The 25062-nt window shown below is 35.8% G+C and overlaps 1 protein-coding gene across 50 annotated transcripts in view; it reads left to right on the forward strand.

Moving 5' to 3' along the window:
* Positions 1–25062, forward strand: part of TRDN (triadin) — a 415022-nt gene that overhangs the window by 121101 nt on the left and 268859 nt on the right. For all 50 annotated transcript variants that reach the window (XM_070376309.1, XM_070376300.1, XM_070376303.1 and 47 more), the window contains exons 6-8: positions 9457–9510; positions 12558–12617; positions 20116–20295. In XM_070376309.1, coding sequence (XP_070232410.1) covers positions 9457–9510; positions 12558–12617; positions 20116–20295 — 294 coding nt within the window. The remainder of the gene's footprint in view (positions 1–9456; positions 9511–12557; positions 12618–20115; positions 20296–25062) is intronic.

Genomic DNA, 25062 nt, shown 5'->3' on the forward strand with positions numbered 1-25062 from the left:
CAGATGGAAAGTCAAATCCTTCAATAGGCCTCCTTTGCTATTGCTCACTCTGTGAGCATTTAGTTACTTCCTCCATGCTACTTTACATCCATGCCTTCAACCTTTAAAGCATTTTGACACCAAATTTTAAATGTGGGTATGTGGATCTAACTCACTGGGAGCAGAAACAGTTTGTCTTCTTATATGTTCTAGGTCTGTGTTGACATTTGCTCATATGATTCTGTGTTTCCTTATCAGTGAACAAAGAGATTCAGACTCAGTGGTCTCTCAGGATTGGATCAGCTCTGAGTTTGTGTGCTTATATTAAATTGAAAACGATTCTAATATCCTCTGTCCCAAACAATTGCCCCATATGGGGATGGGACCCTTGCTTCAGTTCCCCCACTCGCCAAGGGCAGGTCCAGTCTGTTTTTTTTCCCACTACTTTCTTCATCCTACCGCGTTTTGGGTGCTTCTATATATTCTTTACCAGTGGTCAGGTATTCCTGCCCGCTGTCAGCTGGTGTTCTGCAAGATCTCCTGTGTCTGAAGGTGTATTCCTGATATATCTGTGGAGAGAGATGTACTCCACTTCCACCTACTCCTCCGCCACCTTCCGTCTCCTCAAAAATCATTCTAATATCTCTAAAGTGCCAAACATATGAAACACACTCAACATATGTTGAAATATCAATGAATTAATTAGTAAAGCATTTGTTTTCTCTATTTTGTTAATATTGACTTGATTCTGATGGAGAGCTATTTCATTTGCCATTTCTGTGTTTATTTTCAAATATATATAATTATGAATAATGAATATTAACTAATATAATAGGCCACTGTAATGTCAAATTTATTTGGTGAGAGGCAATTGAAGAATTTAACAGTTCCATATTAAAACAAAAACTGTCTGTAACGTGTAATCAGAAAAACCCACAATAAGTATATAATATAATAATATCAGTTAAAGTAATACAGATTAATTTGGACACTTTGGAAAGTACAAAAAAAGAGAAAGAAATTCAATTATCAAATTAGCAAAATTCAATTATCCAGCGAAAAATAGTAATTCATTTTTTACTTCTCCCCCTTTTTTTCCCTCCATGTGTTTACTCTTTAATTGAGTATTATCTTATTTCTTTTTCAATTGCAAATTTAATTGTTGGTTTCAGATAACAGTTACGCTTCTACTTAACTATTAAACATATCAATATATTCATAGAACAAAGTAAACCAGAAAAGACTAGAACTTGATGATAAACATATAACTAGGTGAGAGCATTTTGTCTCTCTAGAATGGCTCCTAGACAATAGAAGGGCCTTTTAAGCATTCAGAGCAATAGGTGTCTGCTACATCCACTTGGGTTTTCAAGTGTTCATGTGGAGAACTGACCTTTAGGAATAGGGAGGTAATTTACAAGGCAGGGTGTGTGCTGAGGAAGGGCATGTAATTAACATCTGAGTAGGCCAATTGGTGGGAATGGAGGAGTGACCCAGCAGACAGATGGTGTAAATAGAAAAACTGGCTATAGCCATTAGGCAGTAATACATATTATTTTATTCATTGCAATTACTTTGTGCCAAACACTCTACTGAGCACTAAGAATTCAAAGAATAGGACTCAATCTAAGAAGAGACCTAAACAACCAAGCACATAGCCTCACCGTCGTGTGGTGAGTGCTCCAAAAAGAGATGTCCTGGAGGAAAGTGAAAGTGTTAGTTGCTGAGTCGTGTCCAGCTCTTTGCGACCCCATGGACTGTAGTCCACCAGGCTCCTCTGTCCATGGGATTTCCCCGGCAAGAATACTAGAGTGGGTTGCCATTTCCTTCTCCAGGGGATCTTCCCGACCCACGGATCAAACGGCTGTCTCCTGCATTACAGGAAGATTATTATTATAGGAAATATCCTGGAGGAGAAACACTATTTGAGGAAACAGCTGCTTGCCTCAGTTCCTGAGTAGGTTTTCTGGCAGGGCCTTAATTTGAGATTTAGGTGTGCACTCTAGAACCTTTAACGGAAGATGTAACAGCTAGTTCAGGGGGTCAGTCCTCAAGGAACCTGGTAGGAACTCTGTTGAGGGAGCACAAGAGTCCAGGGATTAGTGTTAGTATTAGTTTCCTAGGGCTGGCGTGACAAAGTACCGAAAACTGGGTGGTTTAAAATAGCAGAAGTTTCTTGTCTCCCAGTCATAGAGGCTAAAAGTCCAAAGTCAAGGTTTCAGCAGGGTTGGTTCTTCACAGGGCTGTGAGGGAGAATCTGCAGGCTTTTTCCCACCTTCGGTGGACTGGGGTAGGGGGTGAAGGAACTGGAAGGGTGTGCTGGCTTTCATTGGCTTGTAGACAAATCATTCCAGTCTCTGCCTTCAGATTCAGATGGTGTTTCTTCCCGGTCTCTGTCGCTGCCTGCTGTGTTCTTCTTTCTCTATCCAAATTTCCCCTTTTCATCACAACACCAGTCATATTGTATTAGGGCCTACCCTCCTGACCTCATTTTAACTTGATTACCTCTGTAAAGACTATGTTTCCAAATAAGGTTACATACCTTTTCTCCATAACATAATTAAAGTCAGCAGACCTTTTTAAAAAAGGGTTAAGAGACTGGTTTAGGATTGTTTCTGAGAAACAATTATAGGACTGGAATCATAGGTTGGCAAGGGATTTGGCTGAAGCTGAGACTCAAATGCCAGAGAGGACAGGGCATTAAAATGTATCTAAATATCCTGGAGCCCTTTATGAAAGAGCTCTCAAGTCCACAGATTAATTTAGTCATCCCATGTTGTATAAACTCACTTTTGCCTTCTCTCAGCTGGACTTAATTGACTCCTTAAAGTGCAAAATATATCTTATTTTCTTCTCTGGCTGCTGTGTATGATAAACCTGGAAAATGAGAACAGTAGGCCCTATACAAAGCTATACTTCTCCTCCTCCATAGCGATTATTCTTTTATGAGGAAACGATTACAGTTCTGACTGTGGCCATGTAGCCCCAGGTGAAGCAGAAATTACTCCTACAATTAAATCAGATTTGGGAGTAACACCAATCCTTTAGAATTAAAAGATCTATTTTGTAATTGAAAGCGTATGTATCAAATGAGCTTTGTAACCTTAGATAATTTGCCTAATCTTCACTTTAATACATAAATAAATATAATTTTACTATGAAAAAGAAGTGTGTGCATTGTTGTAGGCTAGATTGCCGATAACATGCTCAGGAAATCTAATCAGCACTTTGGCACATAAGGACAAGTCTGCACAGGACCTGGGATGGACAAGACAGCATGGTTGTGGGGAGAGTACTAGTTTAGCAACAGAATAACTATGTTCTTATTCTGCTCTACCGTGGACACTTAGGCAGCTGTATTTTCTTATCCATGGACAAAGAAATTCAGGCTAATTGATCTCTTAGGTTCTCCCAGCTCTAACATTGTGTGCTTATGTTAAAAATGATAAATTCTTCCTTTAAGAAAAATGGAAAATACAATCATAAAGAACTGTTTCTCTACTCAAGAATGCTTTTCTACTGAGTTCATTATCATCATTTAAAGTGTGTAGATCATTTTGTCTTAGCACAAAATTAAGATTCAACACATTAAAATTACAAAGAAGAAGCACACAGAGATATACACTATCCAAGAGTACATCTGGCATTTTTATTTAGCGGTGGCTAAAGCAAAATTTTTAAAAATGGGTTTAAAATGAATGTGTATCTTGCTGTTTCATAAAAAATGATGAATGGAAACGTGAATATATATGAATTTTATGAAGCTGTTTAAAATGTTGACCTATTTAAAATTTATAAACCACTTCGGTGCTAATACCTCCCACAACAGAAGTGCCAGAAATCTGAGAAATAGAGCAGTTAATTAAAAGAAAACTTGGTGAGGGGCACTTCCCTGATGGTCCAGCTTTTCAGACTCTGCACTTCCAATGCAGAAGGTGTGAGTTTGGTCCCTGATCTGGGAACTAAGATCCTAAATTCCAGGCCAGGGAACTAAAATCCCAAATGCAGTGTGGCGTACCAAAAAATAAGTAAAAATAGCAATAATAATAATAATATATTAAAAACAAAAAGAAAAATCAGTGAAATCTGTTACAGGTAATCACGCTCCCCAAGTGAAAGGTTAGTCCCTCAGTTGTGTCCACCTCTTGGGGACCCCTCAGACTTTAGCCCTCCAGGATCCTCTGTCCATGGGATTTTCCAGGCAAGAATTCTGGAGTGGGTTGCCATTTTCTCTTCCAGAGGATTTTCCCCGACTCAGGGATGGAACTCAGGTTTTACACTTTGCAGGCAGATTCTTTACCATCTGAGCCACCAAGGTGCTCCCCAAATTCTTTTACAATTCAAAGGTAATGTGCTATCTGATTCCTTTTGCTTTAGATACCCAAGATTAGTCCTGTCCAGTAGCTCTGAAATCAAGTATATGTTCCAGAATTTTGCTTCATTAAATTTTCTTGCTAACCATCAATTAACGAATAGAGTAGCCTATATAAATCAGTACTTTAAAACATTCGATGCCAAAACTTTTGAGTTTGAACTAAGAGCAGAGAGAACTGCAAAGGATTCTGACAACCTGGCCCTCAATGCCTGCTGCTTGGCCCCTTGGGAGTGTAGTGCCCATTAAAAGAACCCAGGGTCAGCTCACTGTGAGCACTGATACACTTCAGCAAAGGACACAGAGTCCGCCTGGCAGGTTGCCAGGACCAGGAGCTGTGGAAGCACAGAGCACAGCTGGCAGAGTGCTGGAGAGGGGACATGCGGGGAGGACGAGAGGCGCACTTTGGAGTTGAGCTGAGCTGAGTGTTCTGGTCAGGGAAAGGTCAGAGTCTGGGCAAGTGCAGGAACGGCGGGGCCCTGCCAACTCAGATGCCAAACATCAGGTCCGCTCCAACTGGCGGATTCCGTTTGTTTTTAATTGTCAGCCTGCCGAAGGGACTTTTGTTTCTTGTAAATAAGGGTGACAAACAAATTAAGCTCTAGCAGGTGCAACAAGCTTATTCTGCTCTGAGTTAAAACTGTCCTAGCTAAGATGTAACTTGCCAACAGAGCTGGTGACGAGAAAGGTACCTTTTTCTTCTTTCATATGAAAACTTCTGTGAATTCTAAGCAAACAGACACAGGACCTAATGTAACTGTTGCAGCAGATTACTTTTATTTTAGAGGGATTATTATGGCAGATATTGATGGTGGCACAGTTTTGATCAAAGTAATATCAAACCTTAGTGTCTGAGCTCAGTCTTGCCAAAGTTTGAAGTTTTCATCCAAGGAGTTTCAGAGGCTGTCTGCTGTGGTGAACAGCTCCCTAGAGCGTGTGATTCCAGCTGCTTCACTGAGCAGTATTATGGTACCATTTCTGAAGAGGATAATGAAGTTTCAGCATACAGGACTGTGTCTGTAAATCAAAACTTAGACTGTGAGGAACTGGATTTTTCCCCAGAGTAATAGGAATAAGGCATTAATATGCTAATTTGAGCCTGAGTTCAGCCCCCTTGCTCTTTTGATTTCATATTAATTCTTCCATTTATGCTCATGTACACATCAATTGGGAAATCCTTTAGAGGAATGGACAACCAGCTGTCCAAGGTGGCTGAGGTCCGGTCCTTCACAGAAGCAGAGACACAGATTAGGTTGTCTCCTGGGGGTCTAGCTAACCAGGGTTCCAAAAGCAAAGCTTATCTCATGCAAACTTCCTTTCCCCTAGAGAAACTCTAAAAGAGGCTTTGTTCTTGCCAGGACTTTCTTTTGGTTTTCAGCTTAATTAATAGTGCTCCAAAGAAACCAAAGCTATTTCTGGTCATGTGTGAGTGCTGATGTCCTCTCTTATTTTGTGAGATTTTTATATTAAACTTAGAAAACCCAAAAGAATCATTGAATGTGGAAAGTAGAAACAATGTCTGGATGATCTTTGTTTCTTCTGTTTCTCACTGAGATTTAATTATTTAAGAATTTTTTTAATGTAAAAAATGTTAATGATTGCAAGCAAGCAATGCATATTATATTATATCTATACAACATCACCAGTAAATAGAACTGTACTACATGATAAAAATAGCTCTTATAATATTTTAGAAATTTTCTCATTCAATAATATCTAATGAGTCCACCATGTCACTGATACCATGTGATGGCTAGGATAAAAAAATAAAACAGTAGGGCATAGCCTCTAAAGAGAGTTCACCTTCTTGGGATAAGTGGAGATGAAAGAACACTCTGCAGAGAAAGAGGCATTTGAGTCAGGGCTGAAAGGTTGCATGAAACAGAGGAAATGTGGGTGTGAGAAATCTTGGTGATGGCACAGCAGGCAGAAATGCAAAATTCCATATATTTATGGAACTCCAAGCATTTGTTACAGGTGGAATGTAAAGTTCAAAGGTAAATTCCTCATATGTAAGATTGGTTTGATAAGCAAATGTCAAATTACTGGAATAATAAGATATTTTTATATTTGATACAGTACCTCAGATCAGATCAGATCAGTCGCTCAGTTGTGTCCGACTCCTTGCGACCCCATGAATCACAGCACGCCAGGCCTCCCTGTCCATCACCAACTCCCAGAGTTCACTGAGACTCACGTCCATCGAGTCAGTGATGCCATCCAGCCATCTCATCCTCTGTTGTCCCCTTCTCCTCTTGCCCCCAATCCCTCCCAGCATTAGCGTCTTTTCCAATGAGTCAACTCTTCACATGAGGTGGCCAAAGTACTGGAGTTTCAGCTTGAGCATCATTCCTTCCAAAGAAATCCCAGGGCTGATCTCCTTCAGAATGGACTGGTTGGATCTCCTTGCAGTCCAAGGGACTCTCAAGAGTCTTCTCCAACACCACACTTCAAAAGCATCAATTCTTCGGCGCTCAGCCTTCTTCACAGTCCAACTCTCACATCCATACATGACCACAGGAAAAACCATAGCCTTGACTAGACGAACCTTTGTTGGTAAAGTAATGTCTCTGCTTTTGAACATGCTATCTAGGTTGGTCATAACTTTCCTTCCAAGGAGTAAGCGTCTTTTAATTTCATGGCTGCAGTGATTTTGGAGCCCAGAAAAATAAAGTCTGACACTGTTTCCACTGTTTCCCCATCTATTTCCCATGAAGTGGTGGGACCAGATGCCATGATCTTCGTTTTCTGAATGTTGAGCTTTAAGCCAACCTTTTCACTCTCCGCTCTCACTTTCATCAAGAGGCTTTTTAGTTCCTCTTCACTTTCTGCCATAAGGGTGGTGTCATCTGCATATCTAAGGTTCTTGATATTTCTCCCGGCACTCTTGATTCCAGCTTGTGTTTCTTCCAGTCCAGCGTTTCTCATGATGTACTCTGCATATAAGTTAAATAAGCAGGGTGACAATATACAGCCTTGACGTACTCCTTTTCCTATTTGGAACCAGTCTGTTCCATGTCCAGTTCTAACTGTTGCTTCCTGACCTGCATACAGATTTCTCAAGAGGCAGATCAGGTGGTCTGGTGTTCCCATCTCTTTCAGAATTTTCCACAGTTTATTGTGATTGTGACAGATTATCATGCTAGGCAAGGAGGGAGATACTAACACTTTATCAGATCAACATATGATCAGATTTTCATGTTAGGGAGGCTACTCGGAGACTTAGAAAAATCAAAATCTAAGTGTTCAAGATACTATTCAGGATATTATTGTAATAATATTTATAATAATAATATACCCAAGAAGGATATCATAGTCCATCTTTTAAATGGTCTCTTTCCCTTTCTCCTTCCCACTCCCCTACTAGGTTAATTTCTTCTCATCATTCACATTCTTAAATCTCATTTCTACCAGCGGACCTTTCCCAAGCACGCAGATTAGATTAGGTCTCATTTTAAACATTGATATGCTTCTCCATTCTGAAGGAGATCAGCCCTGGGTGTTCTTTGGAAGGAATGATGCTAAAGCTGAAACTCCAGTACTTTGGCCACCTCATGCAAAGAGTTGACTCATTGGAAAAGACTCTGATGGTGGGAGGGATTGGGGGCAAGAGGAAAAGGGGATGACAGAGGATGAGATGGCTGGATGGCATCACCGACTAGATGGACGTGAGTTTGAGTGAACTCCGGTAGTTGGTGATGGACAGGGAGGCCTGGCGTGCTGTGATTCATGGGGTTGCAAAGAGTCGGACTCGACTGGGCGACTGAACTGAACTTAACTGATGCGTCCCTGAATATTTTCTTCGCAGCAATTATTTTAACTGCAATTAACTACCTTTGTAATTATTTGTTTAGCATCCATCATCCATTGTTGACAAGCATGAAGTCTGTCTTGACTAGCCAAGTCTTAACACATAGCCAGTGCTCTTTCTGTGAGAGTGAATGTCGCTCAGTCATGTCTGACTCTTTGTGACCCCATAGATTGTATAGTCCATGGAATTCTCAAGGACAGAATACTGGAGTGGAAAGCCTTTCTCTTCTCCAGGGGATCTTCCCAACCCAGGGATCGAACCCAGATCTCCCACATTGCAGGCAGATTCTTTACCAGCTGAGCTACCAAGGAATCCTAGCGCTATCCCTAACCCAATTTCTATATTTTAGTATAAATAAATGGTAGGTTGGAAATGTAATATTGGATAGAAGAAGATAAGTAAGAGGGATATTTAAAGGTAGAATTGAAGAAACTTGGCAAATGAACAAAAATGAGAAAGAAAAGATGAATCCTGGATGAGTCCCAAGTTACTAGGTTGGATAATTGGAGGTGCCATTAATAAGAGTTATGACTAAATTATAGGGGAAGATTATGACTTAAATTTGAGCCCTACTATATTAATTAATTGAATCATAGCTCATATTGAATTACATTTTGTTTTCTTTGAAACAGTTTGGTGTCCTTCTAGTCTCGCCTCAGTATAATTTCAAAAACTTTTAGTGTGGAAATTTTCTGAAGAAGATTAACATATATTGCATATACTAGATTGAGTGTTCTTTGCTTCATATTTAGATTATCTCTGTATTTTTGTCTTTATATTTTTAGTATTTCTCCAGTATTGAGTTGGCCTTCTTTGGCATATAGCATAATACATTTTGGGGCTTTTCTTGTGGCTCAGCTGGTAAAGAATCCACCTGCAATGCAGGAGACCTGGGTTCAATCCCTGGGTTGGGAAGATCCCCTGGAGAAGGGAAAGGCTACCCACTTCAGTATTCTGGCCTGGAGAATTCCATGGGGTCGCAAAGACTCAGACACAACTAAGCAACTTTCACATTTTAAAAAATTTTCCAATTCATTAAACTGAAGTTAAAGATTTGGAAAAGTTTAGGGATACTCTTTTCAATCAGACTAGTTTCGGTGTGTATTTTTCCTTACTTATGAAATAAAAATAGAAATTTAAAATATCTATAATTAACATTTAAACCTATGTAAAGCTTAATACTAGTTAAATAAAAATATCCAAAGGCAGTAGGTAATTTTTGACATCAAGGACTGCCATGCATCTCATCTTGTATTCCCTTTATTTAAATGAAAAATATCGTCTTTCTTTTCAGTTACACATAAAGAAAAAGACAAGCTAAAAGAAAAAGAAAAACCTGAGAAGAAAGGTATGGATTTATTCTTACTGCTGTTCTACTCATTGGCCCGTCACTGTTTGACCGTTTCTTCCTTATGTTAGATTTTAGATGACCATGAATTTATTTTTTGAAACTATATTATGATAATTTTCCTTAGAATTGAATGTAAAAAGAACAATTTCTGGGTTAAAGGAAATAAAATACTTAAGACTCTCTTGAAATCCATTACCAATTTCTTTTCTAGAAATGTATTAATTTCTCCTCCTGACAGTTCTAAGGCTGCTTTTAGCCAATGAGGATATAATTTCAAAAAATAATTGCTAATTTGATAGGTTAAAAAGTATAGTCTATTACTTTAACTTGCATTTGGTGATTATGTATTAGACTGGATTTAAAAACTTTTTTTAGCTTTTATTTATTTAGAATAAGCAATGTGCACTCACTGTTTAACATGTAAAGGTACTTATGAAAGCACGCTCCTGCCTTGCTCCCACCCTCTGATTCCTTTTCTCATCTACCCACACAAACAGACGGCAAGCTACTTTTATGAGCATCTTTTCAAAACCTTGTTTTGCCTTTATAAGACAATATATATTATTGTCTCTCCCTATTTTTACATATAATTTAGCATGTCCTATATTCTAGCTTTATAATTTAATAATACATCCTAGATGTCTTTTCATATCAGTAAATAGATATTTCCTTCATTCTTTTAAAAATGCTGCATAGTATTTAAATGGAGATATTTAAATATATATCTTAAGCTATATTAACTCTATCTTTTGATTACTTATTATTTGTAGATTTAAAGATTTAGATATGGTTTTTAGTGATACACATTTATGTAACTCTTCACACTTACTTCCTGTTTCTCCTGATGATATGTGTGTGTGTCTAAACTGGCTATATGTAACTGGCCTATTGCATTTACAAATGCATTTCTCAGTGTCATAGTTAATGTAAGGGTTTCTGTCTGTATGAATAGACATGTGTGAGTACATATGTGTGATAAGCGTGTGTTATTTATATTCTTGAATTTTTATGTGGCTAGATATGTTGATATTTTCTTTTGGTATTTCTACTCTTGAATCTTCATATAAGGATTAATTCAATAATTAGTAATATCTCTCAAGTTTTAAAAATTAAGTTCATATTTAACTTTAATTCATCAAAAATCCATTTTAATATGATATAAAATTCTAAGTTAATTTTTTTGCTTTTGTTTTAAAGTGGATCATGTCTAGGATATTTAGGCTAGATTTCAGCTGATTTTTGTATCTACAATACACATAGACTACTGAGCAATTTTATTTTGTAAAGCATTCTATTTAGCTAGAATTTACAATGCTTAGAAATCAGATCAGTTGAAACATGCTTCATTCTTCTCTATTCTAAACTCACATTTGGATATTTGAACTAAATAGTTGTTCTTTTATTAAGGTTTACTTTGTGATAATATCCATGAATTTCAGTACAGTCATCTTCTCTGTTCTAGAAACAGGTGTCCATTTCCTACCAGCTATTGACTTATACAATTATTGGCATCAGATTCTGTGTACTCCGACTAAAGGAAATAATCTTATATTTCTTGTGATTTTTCAATCTTTACAATGGCCAGATACTTTTCATTAAAATTAATTGAGAATTTGTTGCCACTAAATCATACATTTGAAGGAAACTTACCCAAATTGAGATGCTGAAACAGAACCGTTGTGTCTTTTTATTTACTGTATACCAATTAAAGGCATTTGCTTTTTATGAGACAGTTATTATGCTGTAGCCCAATAACCTCGAATGTTATTCCTCCTTCAGCTAATATTTTCTAAACTGTTACCTATAACCCCAAGTGGTAGTAGAGATGACCATGGGGCAGGCTTAGGGGTGGAAAGGCTGAAACCCTGGAGGTGAAGGCGCCTGCTCTCTCGGTAACTCCATAGCTGCTATGATCTCATGGACTTTCTTCTCTAAGCTTTCTATGAGGCTTGTATCATCTCTCAAAAATTCTGGGGAAACCGTTCATAGACTGTATTTTAAGAGGATTATTTAAATATATGTTTTAAGCACATCATTTTCCTTTTATAATACAAGTAAAACTGATGGATATTAATATTCCTAGGATATAGTTAGAAAAATGAAAATAATTAGGGCTCCAGTTTTTTACCCTAATAATTTGACTCTTTCCTTAACCTGGATGTTTTAATTAAAATCTACTATTTTATCTTTAATTTTCTTTAATTTCTTTAACTCTCCTTATTAATCTTTAATAAATAGTATAAACATGTTGAAAAATGTATAGTGATTTAGATAACTATTAAACTGCACTGTTTAATACATTTGAAATATAGGAATCACCTTCACATGCTGTTGTACTTCTCTGAACTCATTTACTTAAGCCATTAAGAGACACAAGAGTTTACTAGTCTATGTAAAGAAAATAGAAATCAATACAATAAATTCATATTGTCATACTACTTTATTTTTTTTTTAATGTGGACCATTTTTAAACTCTTTATTGAATTTGTTACAATATTGCTTCTATTTGATGTTTTGACTTTTTGACCATGTGGCATGTGGGATTTTCACTCCCTGACCAGAGATTGAACCCTCGCCCCCTGCATTGGAAGGCAAAGTCTTAACCACTGGACTGCCAGGGAAGTCAAGTCCTAAGACACACTATTCTTAATCAAAGCTCTAATATTGATTTAATTATTTCTTTTAATTGTAAAGACAGAGCTTCCTCCTGATAAAATGATACATCTTTCCACAAATTCTTATAAAATTATTTTTTCTGTTTGTCTCTCCTGGAGACAATTGCAAAATACCATTTAGAATGGTAACTTTAAACAGAAGGATGAGACTAGCTTTCAAATGCTTTCTAAGTCTTAATGCCAAGTCTTTGAAATTAACTTTTTTTATAGTTTTTATTAAATTGGTGATTTTTAAAAAATTCCTAGATTAGGTTCATTAATGTCATCAAACTAGCCTATGATTTTGGTGGCTGTAAAAATGAGGTAAAGAAAAAGCTTAGTCTTGAAATCTATTAAAAGTGTGTACTAATATAAAATTTTCTGCTTAAGCAACTCACAAGGAAAAAATTCAGAAAAAAGAAAAACCAGAAACAAAGACAGTGGCAAAAGGTAAGTTATACTTTCTGTTTTAAAAGCAATATATTTGGGGTAGCAGCTGGATGATTGTAAGCATTTAGCATTTCCTTTACAAAAAATTTGACTTTACATTTGAAATGATATATGTAAAAGAATAATAAAAGTGAATACTTAAAATAATAGAGCATTTCCAAATATGAGAAGAAATTGAAGAGCTTTCCTGTCTGTGGCAGGCAGAATTTTGGCCCCCATGGCCTTCACCCCTTGGTGTCTTCCCCTTGACTGTGTTACATTATATGGCAAAAAGCAGTCTGCAAAAATAGTTCAGATAGGTCTAAAATGTGGGGTTTTTCCTGAATTATCCAGATGAGCTCAGTGTAATCCCCATGAACCTTAAAAAACATAGAGAAGTGACAGAAAAGAAAGATTTTGACATGTGAAAAGGACTCGCCCCCATTACTAGCTTGAAAATTGAGGGAGGCACACGGAAAGTATAAGAAGGGAATGCATCCTGCCAACATGTTGAAGAAGTGTGGAAGCCAGCCCTTCTTCAGAACATGTAGCAACATGTAGCCCAGTTGACAAGCCGATTTTAGCATTGTGGACCCTAAGCTGAAAACTTGTTTGAGCGACATTGTAACAAGACTTTTGAACTATGGAAACTAGGAGATAATAGATTCTGGTTGTTGGGTTAAGTAGCTAAATTTGTAGCAGTTCCTAGAACAATGGCAAACTAGTACAAACATACCTGATTTACAGTTTAATCAGTATTACACCTTGAGTTTAATTTTAGAACACTGACATTAAGGAGTTCTTTTTTCAAGAAGAATAATGCATCATCTTGATCAATATTTTAAGCCAGTAAGGGCCTAAACTGTCTTGATAATATACCAAAGAAAAAAGCAGTTAGAATATAAATGTAATGTTATAAACTTTGGAAGACTACATTAACTAGTTTTTATTCTAAATTTGTCAATTGTTTGATGTTAGAAAAATATAGATTCTGTATATTCAATATTATCTACTAAATTATAGATTATCTACAAAACATAGTTTCTAACTATTCAGTCCTATTTACTAAATTCAATTTTCTTTCTCATATTTTATTTATATATATATTAAAGTATAGTTGATTTACAATATTGTGTTAGTTTCAGATACATACCAAAGCAATTTGGTTATGTGTATATGAATATTTTTCAAATTCTTTTCCATCATAGTTTATTATAAGATATTGAATATAGTTTCCTGTGCTATACTGTAAATCCTTGTCAATTATCTAGTTTTTACATAGGGATATGTATCTATTAAACAATACTCCTAATTTATCCCTCCCTACCTTCTCCTTTAGAAACCATAAGTTTGTTTTCTGTATCTGTGAGTCTGTTCTGTTTTGTAAACGAGTTCCTTTGTATTATTTTTTAGATTCCTTATATAAATGGTATCATATGTGTGTTTTTTGTAATTTTATTTTTAATACATTTGTATTTGTATTGAAATATAATTGATTTACAATAGTAAATTGATTTACAATATATTATAATTTACAATATTATATTGTATTCAGGTATACAACATAATGATTCAAAATTTTCAAAGATTATATTCCATTTAAAGTTACTATAAAATATTGTCTGTATTCCCCTGTTGTACCATATAGCCATGTAGCTTATTTATTTTATATTCACCTAGTCAGCTCTTAATTTCTTCTGGTGTGTTTTCATTTCAGTTATTGTATTCTTTAGTTCTGTCTGTTTCTTTTTTATATTTTGTAGTTTCTTGTTGAAATTATCATGGTTTGTCTATTCTTTTCACTAATTCAATTAGCATTCTTATTACTAGTGCTTTGAACTCTTTATCTGATACCATTTATCTCCGATTCATGTTGTTTTTTCAGTTTTTTGTTGTTGTTCTTTCACTTAAAACAAATTCCTCCGTCTTCTCATTTTTCTTAACTCTCTGTATGATATTATGTGATGCAGTAGCCTACCCCAGTCTTGAAGGCTGTCCTTGTGTGGGAGTGCCTCTGTGGTCTGCGTGTGCCAAGTGGCTTTGGTGGGAGGGGTGGATCTGATGTGAGCATGAGTCTCATTCTCCCATGGGGTTGTGGCTGCTCTCACCATGGAAGGATGTGGGATTGGACATGGAGGGTCTAGGCCCAGAGCCAGGTGTAAGCATGGGCTTCTTCTCTGTTCTGAGGCTCACACCACCCTGTTGGGGATTGGATCCGGTCCCAAGTTGCTGCAGGAGAAGCCCTGATAATTGAAACGGAACTGGTTCTGTTCCTGCTAAGTGTGTGCTCTCCTGACTCTGAGCATTGGCACCTTCAGCGTACAGCAGAGCAGTGTTAGAGCAAGAGGAGCTGGAGCGTGTGCTCAGTGTGGTTCAGGGTGCAGGCTGGGGTGGTCCCAGCACCGGCCGAATTCTGGTCCACTTCCTATCTGCTATAAGTGCCAGGAATGACTGCCATCACCCCATTCAGATGAGCCAGCTCTGTCCTTTACAACTATGCGTTCTCCTCAGCTGTGGCGGCCTTTGCCCTGGTGTGGAGCTGCACCACAGAACAAGCGTGGCTGGAGGGGTGTTTGGCTCAGGCTGGGGCACAAGCTGCGGTGGTCACTAGAAACTGTCTAGAAGCAAAGGCAGTTCAGTTTTTTTCCTCTGCCTTGTTTCAGGAAAAAGTGAGCATGTGTGTGTTCTTCCCCAGCATAGTCTATGTTCCTCCAGCCCTGCTGTTAGTCCCACTGGTTTTCAAATCAGCTAAGGGGACTCATACTCTTGATGTTAGACCCAGGACTGGGGTGGCCTATATGTCTTTTGAACTGCTCACTTCCCAGAAGGGAATCTCCAAGCCTGTGTAATCCTGTTCCTCTTCTGTATCCTCTCATAAAGGTGCAGGTCCAACCTAATTGCTTCTCTTCCCTCCCTACCTGGTTTTGTGTGTATTTTTTACAGAGCTTTGGTTATAAAAAGAGTCTTTTGCCAGTGTTCAGTTTGTTTTCAGTGAGCATTGCTCCACATATATATGTATTTTTGATGTGTTCGTGGGGGCAGGTGAGCTCTGTGTCCTCCTACTTAGCCATTTTATCTTATCTGTCCTTTTATTTTAAAATATAGGTTTTATGTGATCAATATATTTTGGAAATTTCAATCTAGTATTTTCAAGAGACTAAACATGTAGATAAAAATTGGAATCTATTTTCAAAATTTAGTGTTTACCTATAAAATGTAAAATAATTAGATATTTGAGGACGATGTCTTTTTTACTAAATTTTTCCATGAGATAACAAAACATCATTTTTTGAAGATAACATGGATGAATTGAAACTTTAAGATAGTAAGGATGTTAGAGACTATCCCAATTAATTACCTGACTTAACAGATGAAGAAATTTACCTCTGGGAAGAGAAAACAATTTGGCCAGATTGAAAACTAGTATGTAATTGAACTAAGACCAAACCCCAAGTGAACCGAATATAAATCAAGTATTCTTTCCAAAGCTAATTAAATAAAGTTCTTCAAGCATCAATTATTTCTTCAACAAATATTTATTTAATACTGTACTAATTATTTCTTGCTGTATAAAAATTACCACACAGACAATCTGGACATGGTTTAGCTCAGTCTTTTACTTTACAGTGTCTCACAAGACTGTGATCAATGTGTTAGACAGGGCTGTAGTCCCATCTGAAGGCTCAGCTGGGGAAGAATTATTTCCAAGTTCATTTAAATGACTGTTGGCAAGATTCAATTCCTCAAGGCCTATTGAATTGAGAGAGTCTCAGTTTTTTGTGGGGGGAGGAGGTGGCTATTGGCAGGAGCCATCCTCAGTTCTTGCCACATGAGTCTCACCAATATTGCTGGAGTCATCAAATTCAGCAAGAGAAAGAGTCAGCTAGTAAGACAGAAATAGCAATCTTATGTAAACTAACCATGGAAACCACATATTATTGGTCTGCATCAAATTCCTAGGCCAGTCCATATTCAAAGGATGAAGATTATACAAGTAGGCAAGTAGGAGTCTTTGGGAGCCATGGTAAGTCAACCTGGCCTACCAAAAATCAAAAATACTTAATAAGAATATAAGTAACTGAGATAAAGTTAAAAGTTGGCATTTCCTTAATGAACGAGAGTTGATATAGGTTATTTCCTAACTCCAAAAAGGTATAGTTTGTTAGCATGTTTATTGCATAATATGATTTCCCTTCTTTGATTAAGATATTTTGATTCTGGTACAGATTGCTAATGGGTATTCCAAAATTGGATCAAATATGCTGATGTCATTCTTTCGTTTAGGCTATTTGGTTTTCCATTTGACAAAAGTAATAAATTAAATGTCTTCCCAAATTGAGCTGGGTGATTTGAACATGACAATACTTTTTGCTTCATTGTTCCTTAATTAACTACTAAATGCAGTTGTCAATTAAATTATTTTTGAGAAAGATCAGGAAAAGTATTTTGGCACAAAATTTAAGAATACCTATCTAATTTGATAAAAATAAATATAAATTGGGTGTTGATTTACTTTTATGGCATTTTCCACATTATATCCACATCATTGTTGCATTCTCATCCATTTTTTATTTTTAATGTGAGGAAACATTACCTGTTTGAAAGATGAAGATCACTAAAAATGTCTAAAAGAGAAAATTTTGTTATTTTTATACTTTAAAAACCACAGATAAATGAATTTGTTTTAGGTGTAGTCTTGTGTGTAAGAAAATGACCTGTATTCATTTGTAAATTGTAATGGCACTAAAAGTAAATCTTAATTTCATATGTCTAATTTCATAGTACAAAGCTAAAGTTAAATCAGCTGCTACCTACAAGAAGTGATCAGGTGTCATTTAAGGTAACCACGATAATAATTTCACACATATAAAAGTACAAACAAAAGGCTAGTTGGCAGATTTTCCAGGTTGTGGTCAAGTCCATTTCTAAACACATATTTACATATGTAATCTATATGTCTCTATGTTGTGTACATGATCTAAAGATAATTTACTGTTTTCTAAAACGAAATTGTTCATTTATAACATTTATTCTTCATTTTCTCTGAAAGAAGTACTGTGCTAGACCTTATGTTGCTACAAAATGAATAGTATATATATAATTCCTATTCTCAAATTTCTCTCAGTCTGGTAGGGAAGACAGATATGTGAAAGCCATCTGTAATACAAGATAAATCGTAGGGTATAGCATGTGTGTTTAAACAAAAGTTGAGACAAATCTAAGCACTGGTGAATAAATGATTAGTTCCAAGGGCAGAGTCATTTGTTGCATATGAATTGAGCACAAAGGGATTTATATATGTGTAAGATATGGAACATACATATGATATAGCCTGGCAATATTTGACATGTAGAGAATACATGAGATAATTTTTAAAAAACAAAGTAGTCTGTTGGAGAAAGGAATTTTTGGAAAAATGCTATGAGAGGAGAGATAATAAAGCTAGATATCAAAGGGTTTTTTGAAGCTAGATATCACAGGGTTTTTTGGTTTTGTTTCCTTTTTTTTTTTTTTTAATTGGGTGTCACAGGCTTTTACTTGACATTCCTCAGATAGGAATCTGCTGATCTTCAGAGCTCTGGCAACTGGCTTTGAACCCAGGCCATGATAGGCTCTCTGGAAGTGTTTGTTAGATCATATGTGAATTCTATGACTTAGAGGTGTTGTTGGCCCTCTCAAAGGAACTTCTTCTCCAGGCAGAAACTGATAAATATTTTGGTGTGGGGTCCTGAAACAATGTTGACTGAAAGCCGTCTGGACAGAGGTGTTGGTTTCAGTCATAGCAATGTATGTGTCTGCTGTAGGAAGCAGCAGAAAGCAGTAAAGGAGACTTTGAGGTTTAAAGGGAATAGAAGAAAATCCCCAGTTGATTGAAGTCACAAAAGCCACCAAGATGTTGGAAGTTTGTGGAGTAAGTGGGTGATTCTTTTATGAGAGTTTTATGGTCAGTAGCTTTGGGAAACAGTGGATAGCATAATCTACCTCCCTGAAGACTCTTAATACACATTAGCTTTGAGAAATTCCATAGAAAAGAAATGAGTTTAGCTTAATGTTTCCCAATTTATTTGATCATAGAAATATCCCTCTACCCCTAACACAACATCAATATCTCCCTGCAAAGTTCTGAGGAAACTTTGGGAGGTGGTAGCCCATTCAATTAAATGTAGAACCGCAGGTTATTTTGGTTTCATGAGCATTATCATGTTTATCCTTCTCCTTGCAGGACTTCATAATATTATCTTGTCTTAGTCTCAAATTATTCTTTACTGCACAAAGTCAAGAAACTTGATTATAATATTTTCATCAAATTCTGCAACATGAATGACAATAAAGTCTACCTATTACATAGGCAAATGACAGAGTCCAGCACTATAGTAGACTTACTATGAAGTCAAGGATTATGTGTGATCCCGTAGAGTAAATGTCCTATATGCAGCATCTATTATAAACATTTTACACAAATGTACTATACTATTGTTGCTTTAAAAAAAAAAATTGAAACATTCACAGACTCATTTATTCACAGTCCCAGTCCTCTTCCTCCAAATACATGTACTAATATAAAATTAAGAATATGAACATATAGAATATAAATAAAAATTCATATGTATTCTAATTTATAGCCCTTTCTGTTTACTAGGAGAACCTGCCTGCCAATTCAGGACACATAAGACATGTAGGTTTGATTACTGGGTTGGGATGATCCCTGGAGGAGGAAATGGCAACCCACTCCAGTATTCTTGCCTGGAGAATCCCATGGGCAAAGGAGCCTGGTGGGCTACAGTCCTTAGCATTGCACAGAGTCGGACACAACTGAAGCGACTTAGCACACACACAAAGGCTTTAAAAGACAATTGAATTATTATTTTTGACACAGGAGCCGACATCTTAATTTCTACTCTCTTTCCATTACTTTAAAGTCAAACCATTAAAGACTGAATGTCTCTTGAGTTATCTTTTAATGGGTTTTATTCTTTTGTTTCTAATATTCATTACCAGTACAAATCATTTTACATTTACATTCACAGTAGTTATCTTTAAAAACTATTGTGTTGAAAATTTAGTTTCTTGAATAACTTTGAAGATATTTCATTTGTAGAACAAAATAACCATATCCATTTAAAAGGTCTCTTTCATTGGGCTTTTTGGTACAGACATGGGTTTTCACTGAGCATGTCTATATATAACTGCCCTGCAGAATCCAAATGCCTCCCTTTTGATATACTCAGTTCCTGACTACCTAAAAAATAATGTTTTTGTGTACAAATTAAGAAAATGCCCAACTTTCAAGTTAACATTTTTTCAGTACTCTAACATGCCACTTCATAAGCTGTATAAAAGTCAAATAATAGTCACAATTTATGTCAGTGACACAGTTTTTTAATTTGTTTTTCTTTTCTCTTTCTTTTAAAATTGTTCTTAATAACTAATGAAAGATAAAATGCATGCATTGGTTTAAAAATATGTTTATATATATTTTTTTACTTATATAATTAAACTTTTATTTAACTCCATACAGAAGAGAAGAAAGCTAAGACTAGAGAAAAGATTGAAGAAAAGATTAAAAAGGAAGTGAAAGGTGTGAAACAGGAGAAGGTGAAGCAAACAGCTACTAAAGTAAAAGAAGTACAGAAAACCTCACCCAAACCTAAAAAGGACAAGAAAGATGCTGCAGCCGTGTCCAAGCATGAACAGAAAGGTAAACATTCAGAGGAGGCGGCCAGAGGTTCTAAGAGAGTGTGGGGCAAGAAACAGATGCAGTGAAATTAAAACCTGAAAAAGATGAAGATCAGCCTTGAGAAGGGAGTAAAAGATGTGTATAAGTGAATATACCTGAAAGGAAATACAATAATTGGGAAATTAAATTTTATTTATAGAAACACTAAACTGTGTTCACATATTTAAAGATGCGTGTTGAAGCACTTTTAAAAGAGAATTTGAGTTAGTATCTGAAATTATTTAAAGGACACATACTCTCTGTCCTTTGTGTACTCTTTGAAGAACAACCATCCAGGAAAATGACAGCAATTTTATTAAAAGGTATATCTTCAAATCATATAGAATAAGTATCAGAAAAAGTATCCATACATTCCTGTAGCTCTGCAAGAGCACATAATTCAGAAGATACATTGAATTATTAAATCCATTTTGTACAATGACTAAATTTATGACCTTAGAAAACTTTGTATCTTACATATAGTGCTGCTTTTCAGTAAGACTGATGTCAAACTTACATCCATACTTCACAGAAATAGAGCAATTAAATGAAGGTAGAATGTAAATGACATTCTTTAAAGAAAGGTGTTTGTAAACATAAAAGGGTGGAGTTTTAAGAGGTTTGCTGAGGACCTTATTGTCAAACATCTCTAGCCCTTGTTGAATCTTTCCTTGCCTAAATCCACTCCTGGTTGCAAGCTGGTACACAGTCTGAGCTTCCCCACACAGATTGTGGGATCTTCTCTGTGCAGACTATTCCTATCAATGTTTTTTAAACATTAAAATGTTTTCCTTATTCTGATAGCTTTAATAATTTTAGTTGAGGGCTAAAGTTAAGGACTTGCTTCTATAAGATTTGCATTTAAAAAGTTAAAAATGTCATTACTGAGTACGCTATTTGGACAATGAAACTGAAAATAAGTTTTCCTACTATAAGGTACAAGATATGGAATTTGAGAACCATACATAAAGGTGAAATTATATGGTATTTGTCTTTGTAATCTACTCTCATATTTTATCTTTGAATCACTTTTTTCCCTGAATGCAAAAGTAATATTTGGAAATGTTTGTTTATATGAAGGAAAAGGTATATTTTTTGAAAATATATTTTGAAAAGGAAAAAAAGAAAGGAAAAGTGTTTTGTTTTTTTTTTAGTAAATAACCAATTTTTGTATTTAAGTAATTTTATTTCAAAGTAATATTTAAAGAGGCTTCCCTGATAGCTCAGTTGATAAAGAATCTGCCTGCAATGCAGGCGACCCCAGTTCAGTTCCTGGTTCAGGAAGATTCACTGGAGAAGGGATAGGCTACCCACTCCAGTATTCTTGGGCTTCCCTTGTGGCTCAGCTGGTAAAGGATCCACCTAGAATGCAGGAGACATGAGTGAAATTATATCTTTGAAGCCCAAAGCCTTTCTTCAATTTTAAAGATGATTATATTGCCTTGAATCAATTAAAAAATTAATTATCATCTCTAGCAAAGCTATATGTTTTTTATGCAATATTTTGGGTAGAAAAACATAGTAAATAAAGAAAAAATATTTTGAATGGACTATTTTATTGTGATAGACAGGAAAATTAATCTTCTGATTCACTAATATACTTATTTAAAATTATTATAAAAATCCTAAAATACTTTGCATTGTAGATTGTCTTTTCAAAAAGAAAATAATCACAAAAACAAAAGAATCACATGAAACTGATTAAATGTACCAAGCATATTTTTATTTTTTTCCCATAAATACAGCATGTAAAAATTCATTCCATTTATATATGGGAGTACCAAAATACTCATCTAGCAACTAAGAATACAAATACACTTTTCAATGTTCATTTTTAGTATCTTACTTATTTAGGGTACATATTCTATTGATGGGGACTCATCACTAAAATATTTCCAAATGATATCTATTTTCTAGGTCACATATATTGTATTTTATTCCTAACAGTAACCAGAATTATTGAAGATAGCATTATATTACCTTTCCATTTTCAATCTACTAATTTCATTTTCACATAAAAGAACTATTTATCTATTAAAAGAATGTTCAACTATCACTTAAGACTTAGAAATAAAAGCACAAATGTGATTTTATCAGCTAAACAAATGCCTTTGCTAAATTCAGGCTCTCTATTGAGAAGAGCTGCCATCTCAATTAGATAAATGTATTATTAGGTAAATAATGGAAATTTTACCTGTAAAAGCTTATCAGATATATAAATATATCATTTAAGAAATTACGTTATGATTTAAGAGCATTTGTTTTTAAAATAATTGCATTATAGTTTTAACTCAACCATGATAAAGACATAGTGTTTTCTAAATTATCTACTTGTGAGGTGGCTTTGATTTTGAGACATGTATTGATTTTGATTCAGTAAAATAGTTATTTCTCATTTAGGCAAAGGATTGGTTATTTGCTTAGCTTGAGTTAGACCTAATGAATTTGATTCATACTTGCATATAGATCTCTAATAGTGCTTTTTAAATAAATAGGTTCTCTAGGTCTTTTATTCACTAGACACAGATTTTTATGTGTAGCAAATTATTTAATTATATAGTATACATGCATATATATTCATACATGGTTCTAAAGCATCAGGAATAAGATTTTTATATATATATATATATAGGTACATGCCTATTCTAAACTTAAAACACACTCTTGCTGCTGAGTCACGTCAGTCGTGTCCGACTCTGTGGGACCCCATAGACGGCAGCCCACCAGACTCCCCCGTCCCTGGGATTCTCCAGGCAAGAACACTGGAGTGGGTTGCCATTTCCTTCTCCAATACATGAAAGTGAAAAGTGCAAGTGAAGTCGCTCAGTTGTGTCCGACCCTCAGCGACCCCATGGACTGCAGCCTTCCAGGCTCCTGCATCCATGCGATTTTCCAGGCAAGAGTACTGGAGTGGGGTGCCATTGCCTTCTCCGAAACACACTCTTATGCACTACATAATCTGTTTTTTATGGACCAATCTGTTTTAATAAGTAGGATAAGAAGGGTCAGCGTGATCAAGCATTGCTCTCTGATTTTCTCATAGGCTATGGCAAATTTGTGGGGTAGGAAAAATCAAACCTCCCCACTGCTATGCTCTCTCTCTCTTTTCTTCCTTCTTCTTACTTTTTTAAACAACTATTCATGGCAGGCAGAGAAATTGTAGCTAATGTGAATCTGCCATAGAGCGCCAGACCACATATGTCCCACTCTCATTAGAGATTTTCTAAAATGTCTTTTCTGTTAACATTCTGCACCCTGAATGCATTTTCTCTCAGCTGCTACTCCACAGGGAACAACCAACAAGGCAGCCGCTGAATGACATCTATCACTGCTCCCTGAGGATCGGGAAGGGGAGAGATGGACAGCATGTGGTATTCCTAGAAAGATGTTCATTTGGAGAAAAAAAAAAACTAAGAAGGGATGAGGAGATATAAAATTACCTTATGTGAATGACTGTCACATAACAATGAAAGAATAGTAGAACAGTTCAGATTTTCTTTAGGAAAAAAAATGACCTGTTTTAACATTTGAGTTGGATTTAAAGAAGCATTTCTATAAAATGAAGTTTCCAAATTCAGGATGGCCTGGATTCGCTTTATCCTCAGACAGGTGAAGCAAACACACTGGGGACTGCCCGACATATACCTGTCTAGAATTCTTACACGCTGTTAAGGTCAGCACACAGGACAGGTGGAAGGGAGCATCTTAATTTAAAATATTTAAAATGTCTTAACTTTGGGAATTCCCGCACAGGTTCTTTCCCTAGTGGGGGCACTAAAACCCTGCATGCCACAAAATGTGGCCAAAAAAAATTCTTAACTTTAAATATTGTAAAAATACTTTCATCTTCTTATTGATATGCTGATGCCATTAAAATGCAACATCACAGCATCAGTTAAATATAATAGAAACCTCCTGTGTGGTATAACCAAAATAATTTTCTAGATTAAAAAAATTAACCTTCTTGAGTTCATAAGAGATTTTCTTTTTCAAATTGGAAGCATGTAGAACTACTGGTGCATTAATTAAATAAAATGCTTTTGGATCCAGAAAATAGTGGCATAAGAAATACAAACATTTTACTTAGGTAATAATATGACATATAGCTTCATTACTCTGTCAGCATTCAGTTAAAGAAGACTCTCTGAAGCATGAAGATTTTAGTTAATTCAATAAACTAGTCCACCTGTTATGTATACAAAACAGCCTATCACAGCTTGGGGCCGAGCACCATATTTCATTTGGGGGGTGTCCAAACCCTTCAAATTGCAAGAAGTCTCTGCATTGTAAACTTCCAAGATACATACTTTCTCCATTGTTGTTGCTGAGGGCTTTAGAGACACTAGAAATGATTGTCAAAAAAGACATTTTTAATGATTTTAAATTAGTTATTCCAAAAATGTGGTCTAATCTGATTCCTGTGGGAAGTTGGTTAAAAATACATATTCCTAGGGTCCAGACCCCATCGAATTGTAGGGTTTTTGTTTTTTGGGTTTTTTTTTTCCTTGGCCTGACTGTGCCAAGAAATCTGCATTTTAACAAAGTCCTCATCTTTTTGTACTTAAATTGCCCTTTGAGAACAACTTCTTGAGATGTAGACAGGACACATTTAAAATGATCAGTCACGTTAACTACTGAAAGAGGAAAGCCTGCCAATTTTAGGAACTCCTCACTTCCCAACCTCAAGCTTGCAATTTAAGGGAAATGCACTTTTCATCTTAGAGTCAAATGGCTCACTCTACAATTTCA

The sequence above is a fragment of the Bos mutus genome, chromosome 9 (assembly GCF_027580195.1).
Source record: "Bos mutus isolate GX-2022 chromosome 9, NWIPB_WYAK_1.1, whole genome shotgun sequence".
NCBI lineage: Eukaryota > Metazoa > Chordata > Mammalia > Artiodactyla > Bovidae > Bos > Bos mutus.